This window comes from Falco cherrug, chromosome 3, assembly GCF_023634085.1.
Source record: "Falco cherrug isolate bFalChe1 chromosome 3, bFalChe1.pri, whole genome shotgun sequence".
NCBI classification, from domain to species: domain Eukaryota; kingdom Metazoa; phylum Chordata; class Aves; order Falconiformes; family Falconidae; genus Falco; species Falco cherrug.
The window spans coordinates 118666076-118685662 of record NC_073699.1 but is presented as its reverse complement, the minus strand read 5'-3'; the positions used below and the strand labels follow the sequence as shown (position 1 = coordinate 118685662).

General features: G+C 46.8%; 2 protein-coding genes across 4 annotated transcripts in view; one reads left to right on the top strand and one right to left on the bottom strand.

Annotated features, from left to right (window-relative positions):
* Window positions 1–420: 420 nt before the first annotated feature.
* On the bottom strand, window positions 421–4314 carry NCDN (neurochondrin). The gene is made up of 6 exons (XM_014280269.3): window positions 4111–4314; window positions 2681–3667; window positions 2233–2459; window positions 1832–2056; window positions 1466–1608; window positions 421–1142 (listed from the first exon to the last, which is right to left on the bottom strand). The coding sequence occupies exons 1-6, from the start codon at window positions 4210–4212 to the stop codon at window positions 706–708; spliced, it is 2121 nt and encodes a 706-aa protein (XP_014135744.2). The 5' UTR covers window positions 4213–4314; the 3' UTR covers window positions 421–705.
* A 138-nt stretch (window positions 4315–4452) lies between these two features.
* KIAA0319L (KIAA0319 like) overlaps window positions 4453–19587 on the top strand; it is a 34379-nt gene continuing 19244 nt past the window's right edge. For 2 of the 3 annotated variants that reach the window (XM_055704358.1, XM_055704359.1), the window contains exons 1-4: window positions 4453–4742; window positions 5923–6089; window positions 11954–12648; window positions 17993–18284. In XM_055704358.1, the coding sequence (XP_055560333.1) occupies window positions 5948–6089; window positions 11954–12648; window positions 17993–18284 (1129 nt within the window). In that variant the 5' untranslated portion in view covers window positions 4453–4742; window positions 5923–5947. Of the gene's footprint in view, window positions 4743–5922; window positions 6090–11953; window positions 12649–17992; window positions 18285–19587 lie in introns of those variants that run through there. The other variant, XM_055704360.1, reaches the window with a different exon arrangement.

The window sequence follows — 19587 nt, the reverse complement described above, 5'->3', positions numbered from 1 at the left end:
AAGAGGGAGCTGAGCCAACACAAACCACCACGGCCGTGCCTCGTGCAGGTGCTTTACAACACAGGCAACAGCAGACCGCGCTGCGAAGGATTTCTAGATGGTACCAGGCGTGGGTGTGAGCCTGGCGCGTGCATCCCACAGCACAGCAAAAGAGCCTCTGTATGTCTTCACATCTCATCTGTGCCACGGTACGGAGAGTTACTCTCACTGCTATCAGTAAATAGTAAAGTTCTTCCTGTTCCTGCCCTTTATAGGCTTCTACATGTAGTAACGGGTTACTTCACTAACAGGTGCAGGCCTCTGACAAAATAAGGTGACATCCTGAAGGGCTTACTGTGATGAAATTGAGAAAGCACGTTAACAGGAGAGGCAGGCAACCTCTCAGGGCCCTGGCAGAAATAAATCCCAACGCTGCAGGAATTTAAAAAACAACACAACAAAAACTGTCTTTAATAAGAAAACAGGCTGGTTTTAAATATTGACAGAGCTCAAGCAGGTGCATGTTGAAATGTTCTGAGGCAGCAACAGCTCTGCACATCAGGTTGTGCACAGTGCAAGTACTGCTGAACTCTGCTGCACCACTCATGTTATAAAGTTTGGTCATTTAAATGTTTTTTAATGGCACCAAAAGGTGCATGAGAAACACTGAACAGCTCTTGTACAGGTGCTTGGCTTCATTTCCCACACCAGGGTGGCTTTGGCTGTTCACTCCTCGGACAGACACTGTTCCAAAGCTGCCATACCGTAAAGGTTGGCCCACTCTCTGCCGTAGTGTGACAGGATGACATCCCTGCATGGCTTGCTGGCTCTGGCCAGCTCTACCAACACACCCTGGAAAGCGGTGATGAGTTCAAAATCCACCGAGGCTGGAGCAACGCGGGTCAGTAACTCAGAGAGGCCTTCCAGCCACCGCGCCTGGAGGATGGCTTGCGGCAGCCAGGGGAAGAGTGGCACGCAGCCGGCCAAGGCCTGCATCCCCAGGAACCAGAGCTCACAGATGTCAGCCCAGGCGCCCGTGTAGGCAGGTGACACGGCTGCGGCCAAGCCGTTGCTACCGGGGTCTGCTTGGGTGGTATGGGCCTGTGATAGGAAGCAAATGGCAGCTCCGAAAAACTCCTTGGCAGACTGCGTCCCCTGAAGAACTGGAAGAAAAAGGAGATTAATGACTTGATACAGAGCTTACTCGGCCAAAGGAAGGATCCTTTGGTGGGTCTGTCTGCAGCAGGGCTTTCGGGGAGATCAGAATAACATCCTCCTGCCCTAAAAATCTCTTAATTCCAGTGCACCTGCCTGCTGAATTTTTGGCATATTCCTTGCCCCTCCAGGTTTTTGATTTCAGCACTTTTTCAATGACAGAAACTGGACCTGTTTCCCTCATAGCAGCTTTCTCCATCCCAACCACCCAGACCCTGGTCCCTGCTCACACAGAGCAATGTGCATCTTTGCCAATGGGAACTCTTCTTACCTGCTGAATTTGAAATGATTCTGGCCATCATCAGGCCCAGAGTGGCAATATTCGCTGCTAGAACCAGTTGATCTTTCTGGGGCAGCAGAAGTGGAAGGGACTTTAGCAATGTGTCCATCAAAGAGGCAAAGGTTTTGTCTCGCCTAGAGAGAAAGCAAACCCTGAGACATATTCCCTGAGCAGAGTCAGGAGCACCTGAAAATGTTAAGGTTAAATGCAGCACCAAAAAAAGTAATGTAATTGATGTTGAAAAAGGGATAACCCTTTTTCAGCACAGTGTTTTAAAAGATACTGCAAGCTCATTTCACAATGCACCCTCTTTCCTCCCACTGACAATCTCAAAGCAAGCCCCTGCAGCTCGATTACCTGATGAGGTCTGGTGCAGTCACAACCAAGTTAAGGAAAATCCCACATGCAGTCTGCAGACTCATTTCAGTGCTTGTCAGTGGAGTCAGGGACCCAGACTCAGAGGTCAGCATTGCCCACTGATGGAGGAAGTACTCACACAGCAGGGCTGGCGCCCCTTCCGAGATGAGGATGTCTCGGGGCCTGTCTTCTGCTGTTAAATGGTAAAAGCCAGGCAGCAGAAACCTGGAAAGGGAAGGAAATGGGAAACATGAGGTAGAATGGGGCTAAGCCCTGCATTTACATCCAACAGGAGGGAAAAAAAGCGCCATGGAACTGGCACTTCAAGGAGAATGGAAAACAGAAAAAGATTTGAGCAGCTTTGTGCTAAAATGCATCAAGTCTACGCTTAAAATACACACCTCAGAGCATCCTGGGGTAAGCCAGAGCCCTTGGTGCTGACCAGCTCTGGCTGGGGGAGACTCGCAGCTGGGCTGCCCTCTTTGAAAAGCTTCTTGGCATAATGAACAAGGAAAGGCAAGAGCTCACAGATTTCCTGCTTGAGGGATGATGTCTCTTCTGCCATCCACGCTCCAAGGATTCGAACAGAAGCTAATATTAAAGGATCTTGTAGCTTCTCCTGTTTAACCTGCATGAAGAAGGAAGCAGATAGAAAATGACACATTAGGGCTGTTTTCCTATCAAGCTACTACAGGTACGAAAACCACAGTGGGCAAAGACGCACATTTTGCTCTACACAGCTACAGCCATGAGCTGCTGAGTCCCCATTAAGCGTCCTGGTGAAGAGCTATCAAAGCCTCCCAGAGAAACCCATGAAAACATGCTCTTTACTTGAAAGCCCTGCATTACCTGTCTCAAATAGAATATTACAGCTCCAAATGCCTCCTCCATGATCCTCATGAGTTGCATTTTCTGCACCTCTTCTAGCAGCGGTTTCTCTTCTCTCAAGCACTCCTGGATCCCCATCTCAATAAGGACATAGCAGGCTGTTACCACCTCTTTCTTCCCCTCCACCTCCAAGGGCTCTGGCTCCTCTAGGGTCAGGCGAACCTCCACACAAGCCAAGTTCACTAGCAAGGCCAGGAACTTGCTTCCAGCACTCCCTTCTGGGATCCACTCTGACCCACAGGCCTGCACAAGGCAGGCAGCAAGCTTCAGAGCAGGGTCCCGCTGTGACTGGCTGAGTTTACTGCCCAAGATGTTAGCCAACCCTTTGTAAAGTCTATGGAGGCACTCAGAGCCCTGCGAGTCCTGTGTGAGCGGTGGCGACAGGGGGATGAAGTGAGGCAGAACCTCACACAACTCAAATTTGGTCAAGTCTTCAGCCTTGAGAAAATCATCAGACAGCTTGCTCAGCACGGTCAGGAGGTGTGGAGCGTCTCTCTGCCAGCACTTTGCCTCTGCTACGGCCAACAGCCCCAAGAGCAGTGCCAAAGCACGGTCAGAGCCATAACTGCAATTCATGTAGGCCTGGCACAGGACAGGCACTGTCCCTTTGCTCACCAGCTCCCTGGGGCCTCTGGTAGTGGCCATGACAGCACTCAGGCACTGGTATACATCATCGATCATGGATGTGCTGTCCGGATTGCAGGGGGACACCAGGATGTCATTGAAGGTTGGGATTTTGTTCAGGATCTGGGAGTGACCAGCTAACTCTGGATCAGTGCAGAAACATGCCAAGAGAGTGAGGCCCAGTGCTCGGAAGGTGTGCTCGGGGCAGCCTGCCGGGGGGTGCCCCGAGATGAGCAGCCGATTTGGAAATGTGAATCCAATTGCATCAAAGATCTGGCGACGGGTCTTAGCATCTACTTCTCCAGCTCTGACCGCTTTGGTCACCTGGAAGGCAAACAAGGGGTGAGCGCAGAGCAAGAGGCTTTGCTAAATTGAACAGGACTGAACAGGTAAATAGGAAGCCAAAACAAGATTAGTACAGAGGAGTACAAACTGAGCTGGGCATTTGGCCTGAGTGCTAATCCAGAGGTTTACCTGAGTGTTTCAAGAGTGTGGTGATGCTGCCTAACCCTCTGCACACCCAAACCAAGGCCAGGCACACTCCACTTTGCTGATGGGCACCCCAAGGCGCGAAGCCCCCTGCCCCAAAACCCCCGAGGCCCAAAGCCCCCTGTCTCGAGGCCTCCAAGGCCCTGAAGCCCCCAAGGCCCGCCAGCACAGCGGCAAGCGCCGCTCGGGCACCCGCGTTGCCAGCGGCGGGGTTCGCCCTCCCCGGCCCGTTCCTGAGGCGATGGCGGCCACGGCGTGGGCCGGCGGTGGTTCCCTACCAGCAGCAGGGCTGCGAACTGCTCGCTGTCGTTCCTCGCGTCTCTGAGCACACCGAGGCACCTCTTCAGCGTCGCACTTCTGTCTCCGCAGTCCGAGGCCATGGTCAGGCAGGAGAGGCCGAAGAGCAAGCAGCAAACCCACCACCACCAGCCGCGGTCTCCCGTCCCTTTTACCTCATCAAGGTACCGCTCGTGCAGCCTCGCAGCCAATCCAGGCACCGCTGCCGCGCCGCCGACCAATCGCCTGCCGCCTTGTTGGGCAGCCCCCGAAGCCCCGCCTCCGCGCGGCCTGTAGGCAAATAACCTGTGGCTGCGCGGCTTCCTTCGCCCGCGGGCTGCGGGAGGGCGGCCCCGCCCCGCCCCCCGCTGGGCTGACGTGAGGCGGGACAGCCGGCTCCGGAGCCCCGGCTCCGACCAGGCAGCGCCCGCAGAGCCCCGGTTCCGGGAGGCGGCCGTTCAGCTTCCGGGTGAGGGGTGAGCGGGTGCCCGCCGCTGCCGAGGCGCCGCCGCCATGGCCGCGGGGCAGGAGGCTGCGCTGCCCCGGGGCCCGCCGCGCTGGAGGCCCGGCCTGGCCCCGCCGCCCGCCTGAGGCCGCCGAGGAGCCGCCGAGCTCGCCTCGCCATGCACCCCTGGTACGTACCCGCCGGCGGCCCGGGACGCTCCCTCCTCCTCCCGCCCGGGGCCCTGTCCCGCCCCCGGGGCCCTGAGGGGCTGCGGGGCCTCCGGCCTGGGCGCGTCCCGCCGGCCGGGCCCGCTGCGGGGTGAGCCCGCCCGGCCGGCGACTGCGGCCCGGCCCCGAGTCACGGCGGCGGCGTGGGCCGAGCCGCCCTGGCCCCCGTGGGCAGCCCCGGTGGCGGCGGGGGTACCCGGCCCAGGGGTGGGGGAAGTTTCCTTAAGGACCTGTTGGCTGAGCAGCCGCCCTTTGGCATCTCCCTTCGGGAAGCTTTTCCTCCTGTGTCCGCCCCGTGGGGTGCTGCACGGGCGGCCGCGGGAAATTCCCTCGGGATTTAACAGAGGGTAGGTGTTCAAGCAGCGCCCTGGTAGTCGGGTCTGTAACTATATTCCCTTCTGATTCTTCAGAAAGGGTAGATTTAACTCCTTGTGCCTAATGGTGCTTCATTACTCTTTATAAAAACAAGTAATCTTTACTACTGGTGGAGTAATTAATGTTTTCATATCACATCACCTAGAGCTAAACTGTATTTCGCTAACATATGAGGCTGTAAAAGCCTTTGGCCTTAGAAGGGCTGAGATGGAGCATCACTGCTTTTGTGATCTCTGCCCTGCAGAGCGAAATACGGGGTGAAACAGTTCTTTGACCAGCATTGCTGTGTGCTTGTTTCTCTTTGTTTCTGGCTGGTACCAGCCAGCACCAACTTGCAAGCGATGACATCGCCAGGCAGATGTGTGGGGTTTATCTGTGCCTTCGTTATGCTTGTGGCTGGGTGGCCATTCCCTGCGGGATAGCTGAAACAAATTTCCCAAATGTGTCTTTGGAATACGGTAGTCTGTTATAGTAGATATTTTGCCGCTGAAAGTGGTGGGGTCTGGAGGACAAAATCGCAGGGGTGATGGGAATGGCTGTTGTGGTGACCTGCTGCGCTTCAGCACTGGAAACGTTGATACTACAGATTTCATTTTAGTAACGTATTGATAGTTACTTAGCAGCAGTGGTCTAAGTCACAGCAGGCAGATAAGATGTTCCTTTTCCTCCACAAATGTGCCATGTTCTTCATAGTGTCAACTGGATATGTGCAAGAACGTAGCGATTGCCAGTGGATGTTTTGTGTTTCATATCTTATACATTTCTAGAACCCTGCTGCTGCCCACAAAGGCCATGGAGAAGAGGTTGGAAGCCAAGTTCAGCATTAGCGCCCAATTTCTGTCACGATACTACCTGGGAAAACCTGCAAGGGAGCTGAGAAGTCTGCAGCTGTTCTACCTGTGTGCTTGCCTGTATGCCTTGTGCTCCTCAGCAGGTGATTCTTCTGTTCTCTCTGGGACTGTGTCTATATTTTTTTAATGATATTTTTCCTTCTCACTTGTTTAAAATATTCTGAGAGGGAAGTGAAATTATTTGCTGCTAGACATTGTAGCTGGTTTAAAAAACAATCCCCCACCCTTAATAGTTACTAAATGAGGTGTCAGAAGGGTGGGAGGGATGTGGGGTATGAGGGGGTCCTTTCTTACACTACTGAATTGCTCCGATAACCAGCTGCTATTTTGAGTAACCGAGTGGTCAACAGCAGGGTGTCTGTCCGACAGCTACTGCTGTGCACTGTCGCATGCGGTGCTAGCTTTCAGACACTTGCCTGTATCTCATAAAAAGGCTTTCTCTGAGCTGAGAATCTTTTTTTTCGGAAGGAATAAGTGATAATGTGGAAAACAATTTCATCTAAGGAATACACAAAGCACGTTGGGAAGGCAGGAATGTTGGTTTTAGCACTCAAATGTTTAACAGTCTCCCCAGACGCAGTATGTCAATAATCCGTATTTGCCTACAGGCAACTGTTATGTTTGGTTTCTTATTTCCTGTTCAAACTTGAGTAACCAACCTCCCGCTCAAGTAAATAACCAAGTTAGTGGCTTGTATGGAAATTTTCACCTAATGGATTGCGTGTGTTTTTTCTTTTAGAGTTCAGATTCTGACTTTTGAGAGACTTGTTAAGTTCCTGTGAGTGTTTTGAGGCCACATCTTCACCAGGAGGTGGTATTTTTTCCATGCATGCATGTAGCATTTACCAGATCTAGTTAAGAAAGTTTATGTGCCCTTTTAGTCCCTCTTTGTTCAAGTTGCAGTGAATTACAGGTTTGAGGCAGTGGTGACCTCAGTATATATCAACCCATGTGGCAGCTGCCAGCAGCTTTCTGTTTGCTGGGAGGTTGCTATGCTTTAATGGTAGCAAGATTTGAAAAGGGGGTTGTTTTGGTTTGTTTCTTTGTTACGTGGATGTGTTCTCTAGGCTGCTGCAGCATTTCTATTGTTTCACCAGGCCTTTCTGAACACTTACTGAGTGACAGATTTGATTATGCTAATGAGCTGTTTGACCTTAATGAGCTAATTTAGAACCTGGAAAGAAATACTTGTATTCCTGGTCCTACCAAAGGGTTCTCAGCACTATGTGTTTGGATTGTGTGTTTCCTTATAGAATTGTGTTTCTTGTGTGGTGTTCCCTGTTTTTAGTAATACCTTAGAAGTCTACAGCTGGAGCTGCAAATACTGTGTCACTCTTAGAGGGTGTTCCGGACAGTGCTGTTGTGCTTGAGGGCTGCTTGGGGGAGTTAAAACCATGAAGGCAGATGCATGCGCAGAAATAAGCATAATTATGCGTGACATAGTTATCCTGATGTGGATGCTTTTTCCATTGTAGAGTTTTTTTGTTCTGGTCTTGTTTGTGTCACTGAAGCAGCAAAATTTGTTAAACTGAGGAGGAATTACAGCTGCCTAGAAATTAGCGTGATCATGTGGGGTTATGTAAGAAGACTCTGTTGACATAATTGGTTACATGTGACAGATTTAAAAAGTCTATAGAGTCAAGTCTTTAATCATTAATCTGATATCAGGAGGGATTAACTGCCTGAACAAGTCTGTGAACCTGAATTTATTAATAGAAACTGTTCTTGTCTGTTCCATTCCCCTGCTGTTCAGCAAAGCTGTGAGCTGCATTGCCAGGACAAGGAACTCCTGAGTTCATGGGAAGAGCAGCATTTTTTTTGTACTGGTATACTAGGGAAGAAAAAAAAAAAGACAAAAACAATATTAAGAAGTGACTAAGCATACCCACTGTGCAGATGTCTTGTGATTTGTGTTGTGCTAGGCTGAGTAGGCAGCTGGGGCTTGGGAGGGAGCTCATTCTCAGGGATGTTGCTGCTGACAGGTTTCTCGTGCTTTGCTCTGAAGCTGTTGGCATTGGTGCTGCCAGTGACCAGATTTACTGGTCTGCTGGTCCAACGCAGCCTACAAGTTCCCATGTGAGACTGCTGTATGTGGTTGCATAGGGTCCAGCACATGGAACTGGAAGGGAGCGAACAGGCAGTAAATAAGCAGGAGTTATAACTCTGCTTGTACTCACAGCTGCCTTTTCTCATTTGGTGCAGGGCTGTGTTCACTTACTGCAGGTGCTGCACCAGATTCTGTGGAGGTCTCCATCTGGAAGCCTGCGAATAGCAATGTGCAGCTTCTCATCACAATGATTTGTCTGGCCTGTAGTGTGTTCCTGCAGGAGTTTTGGGAAGGAAGTGTTTTGTGACTAGGCTGGGTGAATTTTCCTGGCAGAAAATCTTTCATCTTTCTAGAGATGAAATGCAAGTGTAGACTGAGGAGCTCTGCTTTCTGCCGTGGCACTTGGAGTTGTCTGAATGTGTGATGCCCACCAAAGACCATGGGACCTGCTTAGGTGAAAGTCAGTATGGTTCTGTGGAAAAAACACACTTCGAATTCTGGGCTGGCGTATTGAGTGAGAGTTGCCTGTTTGCTTCTATTGTTCCTGAAGTTAACTGAGTTTTAAGCAATCAATGTACAGCAATTCAGAAACAACATTGGCTAATTTCAAACAAGTCCTATGTGGCCATTAACAGAGTTCTGGAAACAGAATCTGGCCAAAGTATAATTCAAATCTCTGAGTCTTGATTTAGCAGTAGATTAAAAGAGAAGCAGAATGCTCTCAGCATGGTAGTGTTGTGTCGTGGCTCTGACATACCTAGGAGGTGCTTATGGGGATTCTGGTTTTACATTTAGTGTGAATAGATACAATACTTGTTATCTAGTGATATTTTTCAACAAGGAATACCTTCACTGGGAACACTTTTGTTGTGGTGGACTTGGCAGTACTAGGTTAGTGGTTGGACTTGATGATCTTACAGGTCTTTTCCATCCTAAACAATTCTACGATTCTGTTTGTGCCCTGGTTCTAAGTACTAGAAAGCTGCTGCTGAATTTCACCGAGTTCTGTATCGAGCCTTAATTTGAGTGTTATGTGTGAGCCAGGACTGGCATCTGAGAAGAGATGGATCAGCACTGGTCAAGGAGGAGGGGTTTTGGGGATGTGGGAAGCAGCACATTTCCCTTTTGCACAGGATATGCTTAATCTTTAATAGAAAGTGATTTTTTTAGGCTGAACTGAGTCTGAATGGGTAAGATCCTCATGAAATTGACAGCGACAGTGTAATTCTTCCATTTTTTCCTTGTTTCTCAAAGTCTGGAGTGTGTGTGTACATACACACACCTTTTATGTGTAACCCCCCACCCTGTCCTAATTCAGGCCCATCAGGCTAGTGCCAGGTGCTTGTCCCTGCCTGTGCGCGCTGTTGTGCCAGGGTGACTGTCAGTCCAAGCACTTCGGTGTGTAATGAGGTCAGTTGTTGCCTCGGGCAGACAGGCTGCCCGTCTGCTTGCTCTCGAAGGAAGTGCTGTGTGTTGATGAAGTGTGACAAGGGTGGTGATGATTTTAAAGGTGCTGATGTCAACTTCTCTCTGTTGAATATGCGGAGTTTCATTTACACATTGCAGTTGGGCCTCGCTTGAGTGAAGAGCTTCCCCACGTTCTGCACAGCTGTGGGTTCAGACACCCACAGGGAGAACTGGTCCCCCAGTTTGGTCGCAGATCTTGAGTGCATTCTGTTGCAGCTGATGCTACCTTTCTGGAGTCTCGTCTTCAAACTGCCTTTGCTGAGCTGGCTTCAAAATAAGCTGTAAATAACACTTTTGGTTCTTGTTTCCCAATATCTCAAAGTGGTGCTGTGAGTTCCCTTTTTAGGTTTAAATTCTTGTAGCAAGAGATTCCACCCAAAAGGTACTTGAATACGGCCACTGTCCTTGATCTTAAACAAGTGTCTAATCCATTCTGGGTGAGAAAATCATTGTATGTAGATACCTTTAACGATCAGGAGTACAAAAGCTGTTACATCTACTGTGGTGTTTGGGATAACTGAATTATAACAAAAGATGTCCTTCATCTTCTCCGCTTGCTTTCTTTGGCCATACAAGATTATCCAGTTTCATGCAAGGTTATAGAAGTGCTATGACTTTCCACTTCCTCCTGCACCTGGGGGATGGTGCAGGAGGAAGGACAGTGTCATAGCACTTTTGTGTCACTAACTTTGGGTATTAGTTGTGATTCATAGAGTCAGAGTTCTTTGCCATCTCAGTAGCGTGAGGTAAAGTGCTTTTGTGGCTGTAGTTTAAAGTCCTAAAGTCAAATGCTTCAAGTAGCCTAAACCAGCCGGAGTAGAAGACACTGGCACCTGTCTGTACTGTTCTAGCCTCACAGAGTTTTCCAGGGTTGGTGCTTGAGGAGGCTGAGGTTGACCACTGCTTGTGTGCTCCAGACTTGATCAGAAAAATACATCCCCCTCTGCGCTTCTGTCTGTGTCGTGGTTGATGCTTGGAAAGCTTCCTGCTATGTAAGCCTGCTGTGGCTCAGCAGGGCAGGTGGAGTTGTGCCGGACAGTGGGGACCTTGCATCATTTCTTCCAAGAATCCTAAAACACACTGCAGGGGCATCACCAAATTACGTTTATTTGGTGGGTGAGACATGGAGATCTATGTGGTCTTTCCCCTGTGCCTCAACATACTAAATCTTTAACGTGTTTGTCACTTGGAAGTGACAAGGAGAAGTGGGGTGGGAAGTCTTATCAGGGGAGACAGATGGATCAGTAGCCTCTGCATCCATGCTTATTAATTTGTCTAGTTACCACTGCAGTAAACATTGATATAAAGCAACATGAAGCCTGTATTCATACAGAGTTACGGGAACAGTAATGTTACTGAACTTTTCTTTATGTGCTGTCAAGAAAGGGGGAGCAAGGTACAATAGTTTAAATTCAGGCTATTTTAATGGAGAAAAAGTTTCCCATTTGTGTTGTGTTCAAAAACCCTGTTCTTGACAGGCAGGGAGCCAGATCTAGAGCACATTCTTCAGCTGCACTACTCGGAGGCCAGTGACATAGCTCGTAAAGTAATCTTCCAGTGACCTATTATCCCTTGGATGCTGAACACAGCACAGTGTAACAGTCCCATAGGTCATTAGTCTATTTTTAGGGAATCCTTAATCTGCAGAGCTCTGAATTTTGGAAGCCTTTAATCCATTGATCCCTGCAAGCACTCTTAATTTTTCATGCTAAGAAAAAAAAAAATCAATATGCAAAGCAGTTATTGCTTTACTGCTCATCTGAGATCTGAAGTAATTTAACTCTTTACAAAAAGAGCTTGACACGATTTCTGTTATAGAAAGCATTACAGTGGAGCGGGTGGCAAGGACAGGCCTTGCAGTCCCCTGTTCTAGAAGGTGTAACAACTTCTCAAGCGGAGCAGTTTCAGTGACTGACCTCAAACATCAGCATGGAAGAGGAAAAAAATGCCTTTGTACTATGAACCAAGCCAGTGTCACTGTTTCCAGAGTTCTCCTTCAAAGCAGACTATGGGCAGAGAGGCAGTGGTGGTTATTGGTTAGATTAAGAAATGACTCTGGATTCCTGGGTTTGATTTCTGGCTCTTAACCTGCTGCGTAACCTCAGCCTCACTGGGCAGCCTGTGCCTTAGTCTTCTCTGAAACAGGAACATTCTCTTTTCACTTCTTTTGTGGTACATGGCTTTAGCTCAGTTACTAAAAAGGGTTGTGGTCCCTTTGGTAGGAGGTGCAGATTGTTGCTTGAAGTCTTGTGTAAGTACTGGATACTGAGGCCAGGTATAGATTCTGAGAGGTCTCCATTTCATTGTCCTGTGCCCTCTCCCCTGCATTAATCCTGTGCCCTAAATTCATCTTCACAATAGTGATGAGGATCTGTTGTCCAGTGCTTTAAAGGATTGAGAGTTGCTTTATTTGTCTTGCCTCCTCTTTCCCAGATGCAAACTGGAACAGATCTAAATGTGAGCCGGGGAAGATCCTGTTTGGTAGCCGTTTGAGATCGTGGGAAGATCACAATTTACAGCTTCTGGAAGGATATCATACTGTACAGTCCTGTCAGACTGCTTGCTGCCAGAGCCCCACCTGTGATGCCTTTTGGTTCTTAGAAAACATGTGCATCCAGGTGAACTGCACTATGCCTGGCATGTGTCAGGCAAACAGGACTGGCTTTTCTGACTCTGTTTTGGTATTTTTAAAGAAATCGAAAAGCACAGAGCACTTAAAGTTTCAAATGGAAGGTGACATGAAGACCTGTTTTCATAAGTGGTTGGACTGGGGCATCCCTGTGCAGAGGAAAAAGAGGCTGCGGAGGTCATTCCAGAAGTGGAGCTTGGCAGGTAACAGCGTGGAACTCCTGAAAAGGGATACAGCAGCGAGCCCCAGTCCTGAGGGTGCAGCCAGAGCATCAAACAGCAAGTCTAGAAGCAGCCGAAGTGAAGCAGAGCGCTTAAATGATGAAGTACTGAGGCACTTGGTGGCAGACAGGCCTGTTCCTGAAGGCCATCCAAATCAAAAGAAAGACTCTCTGAAAAACGGACAAAATCCAAGAGAGCAGAAAACCAAAAGCCCATTTCCTCCTAAAAGCAATAATGTGAACAGATCAAGCGACGCAGACGGTGTTGGCTTGCTACAGGTAAGTATGATTGCTGGGGCTGAAATGGGGCTGCCTTGGACAGCTGTCACTCTCCTGCTCCATCTTGCTTTATGTAGACTTTGACTTAAAACTGCTTAAGTGATAGAATACCTTTCTGGCTGCCTGTTTTCAGCCTTCTGTCAACAAGGCAAGGCCAAGGGTTGGGGGTTTTGTTTGTTTTTTGGGGGGTGGAAGGCTTTCCCCCTTCTTCCTAGCTGGGATAAACTGTCTTTGGGAAGCTGAGGGGAGGTGGAGGTCATGATCATGCTTATCTTGCATAATCACAGAGCGTGGTTGCCAGATGAGAAGGAAAGGTGAGATGTGATGTCAGTGGGAAGCGTCTGGGAGTTGAAAACTGTTACCTGTAAAAGTACTTTTTTTAGATCCCCAAAATAAAATGTTTTCCTTTGAATGCTGAATTGAGGCAGTTAATATGTTATTTTATAGACTCACGCATTGAGTTTCCAGTGTACTTTCACATCAACCAGCTTGCTTGAGTTGGCATCTTAAATGCCAACTTTTTTTCTTCTGTTTTTGAAGACTGCTACAGTTTCTCAAATCCACAAAAGCTTATATTGGCATTGGTTGAATGAAGCCAGTTTGGTCTCTGCTCCAAACACGTGCAGTGTTAAGCTAGTAAATCTAGATGTTATAGAGAAATTGGCACATTTGAATTGTTAAATTATGTTTGCATTTTTAAACCTGCAAATAGTTTTTTGAGCCTTATCATACAAAAAAAGCCTGTGCACTCATGATGGTGAAATAGAATTCTGCTTTGTGAAACTGTTCCTTAAATACATTTTACCATGTTTCTAGGATTTGGCACTGTTGAAGCCTGATGCCTGTCTCTGTAGTTACGTTCTTGTTCTGGAAACCTGGCTGAATTTCTCTCCCTTGTATTCAAATCTTAGTTCCAGGTAGGGCTGTGACTGGTCTGAGCCACCACCCTGCAGAGCAGGATGTGGAGAGCAGCCAAGGGACACTGCTGAGAGCTCCAGGGCAGCACAAGTGGCGTGTGAAATCATGCACTAAAACTTTACAAATGTTTGATTTTTCCAGAACCCCACAGCATTTAGGGCTGACTCAAGATCTCAGCTTTCTCTCTCCCCTGCAGTACTAGAGCATTTCCACCCAGCCTGTTCTTTCCTCCTCCTCATACTTGAGCTTTACACAGTGACCCCATTCTCTCAGTTGTTATGCATGCAGCATCTGGGGAGACTTCTTTGCAGCCAGTCTTTAATGTCTTCTGTTGCTCTTGGGTAATAGTTGTTATCTCCCTGCTTGTTCAGTTTGCAGTGCTGCATTCTGAGTTGTCATGTTATTACTGTTCAGTGCCTGTCCAGTAAACTGGATTTTTAAATAAAAAAATCATTCAAATAAAAAAAAATCAATCAAAAATATTGAATTACACTGATTAATCAGGTTCTGAATATTGCTGAGTATCCAGGATTTCCCATCTTCAGGAAGCAGTCCCAATGTCATTACCGTGCGCTGTTGGATGTATGCTGGGGAAGTTTTTCTTCTTACTGGTTTCTGCTAGTAAGAATGGTGGCATCTCTTGACAAAATGCAGGTTCATCAAAATACAAACTTATTACTAAACTATATTGGCTGTGGTGGAATTCCTGGAAGTCACATTTTTGAAGTTTAGGAAAGTTTTTGAGGAGGAGAAAGAATTAAAAAATCCACCTTAACAGGAGTATTGAGCTGAAGCTGGTTCTACCCAGCCCTGGGCTAATTCCTTGATTATTGAACCATCCAACTTTCACCTGCAAAATATAAGGCAAGCTATGCAGCTGTCCTTGCATTTCTGATCTGAGAGCAGTTTAATTTAGGCCAAGGATATAACATTCAAGGCTGTGTACTTGGGACATGGCCAACCTTTGCAGGAGGGAGATGCTAAAGCAGGGAGTTTTACAAGTTGGGTTGGTTGTGGGCCAATATAAGTAAAGTTACACACATGCTGAAATCAGTAGAATTTCGCCTGGGCTAGATTTAGTCCAGTAATGGAGCACATGGCTTCAGCAGGTGAATGCTGTGCATTTAATATTGTGATTGCTAAGAAGGTTTGGCAGGTGGGGAGAAGACTGCATGCGAAGTAGTTCATACCTGGGAGCTTCAAGCATCTGAAGTGGGAAAGGACATCTGAGGTCAAAGTGGCTCTTAATTCCTCTCTGAAAGGGGAGGAAGAAAGTAATGTGCATATTCTCATCTTCTATTGATGAGCATTAAGTGTGTGGAAGGCAGATCTTTTCCTTTGCTCCTAGGGACTCGAGGAGAAGTGACAGTTTTAGGAAAACATTGCCTCACTGAGTTCTAATTTTCCTCTTGCAGTTCCAGTAGCTCCATAGCCATCTGCAATGTCATTCACTAATGTGCAGCTAGCATTACTTTGCGGTCTTGCTGTATCCATGCTATGGAGCCAGGGATGGGTGAAGGAGAGTGTACCAGGATAAACCACAGTGCACCCTGCTCATCAGCCCTTAGCTAAGGAAGAGAAATTTCTGCTTTTCCATTAGAGTGAGTGACGCTTTCCAGGCACCATTTTTTTTTTTACTGCCTCGTAGAAATACCTGTCAGTTTTAAAATATAGCAATGCATTTAATAGCCAAGCAGAGAAGTATTTAAGCGCAGCACTGCTGTTGAGAAGGGCTGCTGCAGCACTGCAGCAACTCTGCAGTCAGACTGGAAAAGACTGCAGCCTTTAAAGTGGATTTGTTACAACAGAGCCAGAAAGCTCATTCCCGCACTCACAATTCTGGCTACCGTTAGCCCTAGCCAGCCCGGGGTTTGACTCTTGCTGTCATGCTTACTGCTAGTGCTGGGTGCTTTTTACCCCATGAGGCAGGAAGAAAGGTCAGCACTAACTCTGTAATGGTTTGTGACATTGTGTCTTAAGGGTCTTCACAGACATGGCACCTAGTGCAAACAACTAAGGACACAATCTAAGCTGAAAAGAGCCTATTTTGTAAATTCAGACCAGGCTTAGCAAAGTAAGGCCCATTTAGATTAAAAAATAAAATTCCAGAACACAGGTGTATTTTTCTTTCCAGTAACTTAGGTTTTAGTGCAGCTTCCGATGCATATAGCTGCTCTGGTTCCATCTTAGAGGTGTAGGAGACTCAGACAAGGAGACCAGGTCACTTGTCCCAGGCCAAAGGCAGTTAGGGATCAGAATGAAAAGTGTCAGACACTCCTATGTTCACTCAGGCCAATGTGCCACTTCTCTCTATTATCTAAGCTAATATGATGGGACAGTTGGCAAACTAGTTCTAGTCTCTTCCTCATTTATCCCCAAGAAGGAAGTCTTCTGTTCTTTGCTTTAAAGAATTCAGGGTTACAGAGTAAAGATAAGAAATGTCTCGGCTTGCAAGCATTAGAGGCATTTTTGACTGTTATGTTGCCGCAGGCAAAGCTTATCTAATTCAAGCTCTCTGCAGACATTTGGCTGTCAAGTCATCCTGAAGACTTCTGGGAGGAAAAGGATCTCTTAACTGTAAAGGGTTTTTTTTTTTTTAGGCATTAAAAAGCAAGTCAAGGAAGCATCTGGCTTGCTGAAAATATTACCAAGCAAAGTAGAGACTTGGCTGTTGTGCCCGGTGGGTGGGTGCTGGTCTCCTGTGTGTTGTGACAACTGTTCTTGTGACCCATCTGCGTTGATTCTTGCTAAGCAAAAGGTGGTTTCCCATAGTGGTGTGAAGTCACAGAGACTTTCTGCTCCTGTGCTTTTCCTAAAGAGTCTGTCTCAAGTGTCTGAGTTCCTGTCTGGCTGTTCCCTTCTTGTTGTGGCAGCATTTCTAACTTTATCTTACTTGCCTACTTGGTAGAAGGGACTCAGTACCCTGAGCTGACCAGAGTTATGAATTGGTGTAAGGTGATACTTCTTGGGACAGCCAGCTGTGCTGAGGCCACCAATAAAGAACAGCACAGAGCAGTGTGCCAGATATTGCCTGCATTTTGTTCCAAAGAATCTGTAGTTTTGTGGAAGATGAGGGAAGCCCATCAAGAAGTAAGCAAATAGAGAAAAACTTGTGTCTGTAACACGAACAAATGATTCTTTGGTCCATAAAGCTCAGATGTTCATCAAACATGTACATGAATTGAGATGCTTTAAATTCTATGACTGAGGGAAAGTTAGCTGAGATACAGGGAAGGGAAACTATTTACCCAAGACTGCAAAAAAATGTGCATGGAGGCCTTCAATGCCTTCATTGCTACTCTTGGCTTGGCTGGCTGTTCAGTACGTGCAGCACAGTGTTATTTTTGCAACTGGCATTTAGTGTTTTCTGAAGCCCAGCCCACTTACTGACCATGATGTTGCCCACCATGGTCTAGAGCACTTTTCCAGTTCCTGTTTTCTGGACTGAATGCCATCAGCATGGTATAAAAGCTTGAGAATATTTCCTTCAATATGAGCTTTTGGTCAGCTTCTCTACTGGGGAGCAGCGGTGGGCAATTCAGCTCTAAAACACTTTCCAAGTCAAAGATGGTAAATTGCTCCATTTTAAATATTTAGCAGATGTTCTCAAAATAGCGTTAGTTCAATGAAGTGTGCTACACACATGTACGTCATAGTGGAAGGTAAATTGTCAAGTATTGCCTGGCAGGCTAAGAACTGGAATGGGGCTAGGTACTGTCAAAGGAATTTTCTGATGAAAGAAAGGAAATTGTTCCGGCCACTTCGATTATTTTCAATAAAGTGGCTCATCCTGTGTGGATGCAAGCAAACTTTCTGCCCGCAAGCTCAGCTCTCTGCCCCAGCAGCATCTCCTGTGGCATGCACGCAGGGAACTGTTTGTGTCAGGTCATCTTGCTTTGAAGAGTGTTTCTGAAATAAATTTCCTCTTGCTGCAGTGATTCGATTATTACAGAAAAATGCCATTGCAATCCTCCTGCTTTGTGCTTGCCAGTTGCACAGCTTTAGAAAAAGGAATGCATGGCCAAAATCAATGACCCAAACAAACCCCAGTTCCTGGGCCCTGTTTTTTTGCTTCTGCCTTATCCCTCCTCTCCATTCCTTTAGCTCTACTCACTGCAACTTTGAACCTAGATCTCCTGTCGTGTTTGCCACATCAACAGCTGTGGTACTGAAGATGCTGTAGTTAAATCTATGGTCTTAACAGGTGTTCGACTGAGCTAGCAGTGGCCTGTCTGCTGTGGAGGAAGAACATGAAGAAACAATTTAGAAGAGAGAAGAGGAAGCAGGAAAACAACCTGCTTCTGGGAAAAACAAGCCAGGGACTTTTCAGCCTCCCTAACTGGAGGAGGAGAAGCGTAACTTACACAATAAAACAAAACTGATATTCAGTGTTGAAGTCAAACTGAGACAACTTTTTCCTTTACAGATCAACACAGGAATATCTGCACCAGAACCATTGGTGTTGGCTACATTCTCCAGTCCTGTAGCACAGGGCTTGCCAGCCACAGAGAAGATTGAGAAGCCTGGGCAGTCAGATGATGCTTTGGTACATCCTCACTCCTCAGATGTGTTGCCCACAGTCAGCCCCGTGCTGGCCAAAAACACAACAAAGATGCAGACAGCTACTTCTGTGCCAAGTGGGGTTCCCACAAATGGCAGTGTTTCTACAGTCCAGACCAACACTGCTGCATCACCAACTACTACTGCCACCACACCCGGTGAGAATGTGCAGTGCTCCAGCAAATGTCACCTAGTCAGGTTTTCGTGACAAGCCATTGCAGCATTGCAAAGTAGGAGATAATTTGAGAAATTATGGTACCTTTGAGAAGTGCTGAGGTACATGCTTCAGTGCATGTGCCGGTTGGACCCCATAAACTCATGAGGTCTGAGAATGTGACTTTGGCATCATAAATCTGCATGTGGCCATTTGATCTATTTTCAGGAACGGCTTGAAAGTAATGGTGATATCTTAATTCCGAAAGTGAAAGTTGAGATGTGGTATAAGGCATAGTCTTGTGAAGCGTTCTTTCATTTTGTCAGTCTTGATGCACTGCTATCTGTCAAATTGAGCAGGAATCTTAGTGTCTGCTCAAAATGGGGTGTAGCTGATTCTTTTCTCTTTTGTCCCTGAAATGTCAGTGCACAGTTCAGCCATGGATAACAGCATACTTGGCCGTTAGGCTATGCTTTGCTTTGCAGCAAAATGATGTTTCTGTTCACACTGGCATTTCTTAAAACAAACTATTCAATATATATAAAAGCCAAAATGCACTTTGGACAGCTCTGTTAACTCACCCAGGCCGTTAGCTCACTCTGTAAGGATGTGTACATACAGTGAATGGTGTGCACTAGTTGTGTGATACCTCAGAATTTAGTTAATCCAGTTTGCTGAAGTATTCACAGCTGAATTTTCTTTTGAATTTAGGGTTCCTTTCCCTTACAAGGGAACAAATGGAAAGTGTAAAGGAAATTATGCATCCAAAGACAGTTTTGGCAGGAAGCTTATTGGATGCTTGTGCTAACAAGTTAGCATTCTTTTTAAGGGCTTACCCCAGCTACAACTGGAAAAATACGTTTTAAACCTCTTCAGTGGCTTGTGCTGGAAAAGCAATATAACCAGGGCCTCCTTGTTTTGCTAAACAATACAAAGATGATGTGAAGGGTAGTTTTTCTAAGTGGGGTTTTTGTTTTTCATCTGTTTGGTTTTGGGTTTTTTTCCCTACTGAGATCAGATTTCTTTTTGCCTTGGAACTCCTTGCAGCTGAAAGACTGATGGAGTTATAATATCCCAAGATCTGGAGCAATTTGGGGTGGGGGGCAGGGGGGAAGAATTTGATGAATTTGTTTTCTTTTAGTTAATTGGTTAACTCTAGTAGTTAATAAACAGATGGAAGAAAGGCTAAATGTTTAATGACATTTTCCCTGTCTTTGTAACTTGTTTTTTTTGTGTGTGTATTTCCAAAACATTATCTTTGACAGGGTCAAACTAGGGTAAAGCAACTCTAGTTCTTGTTTTCTATG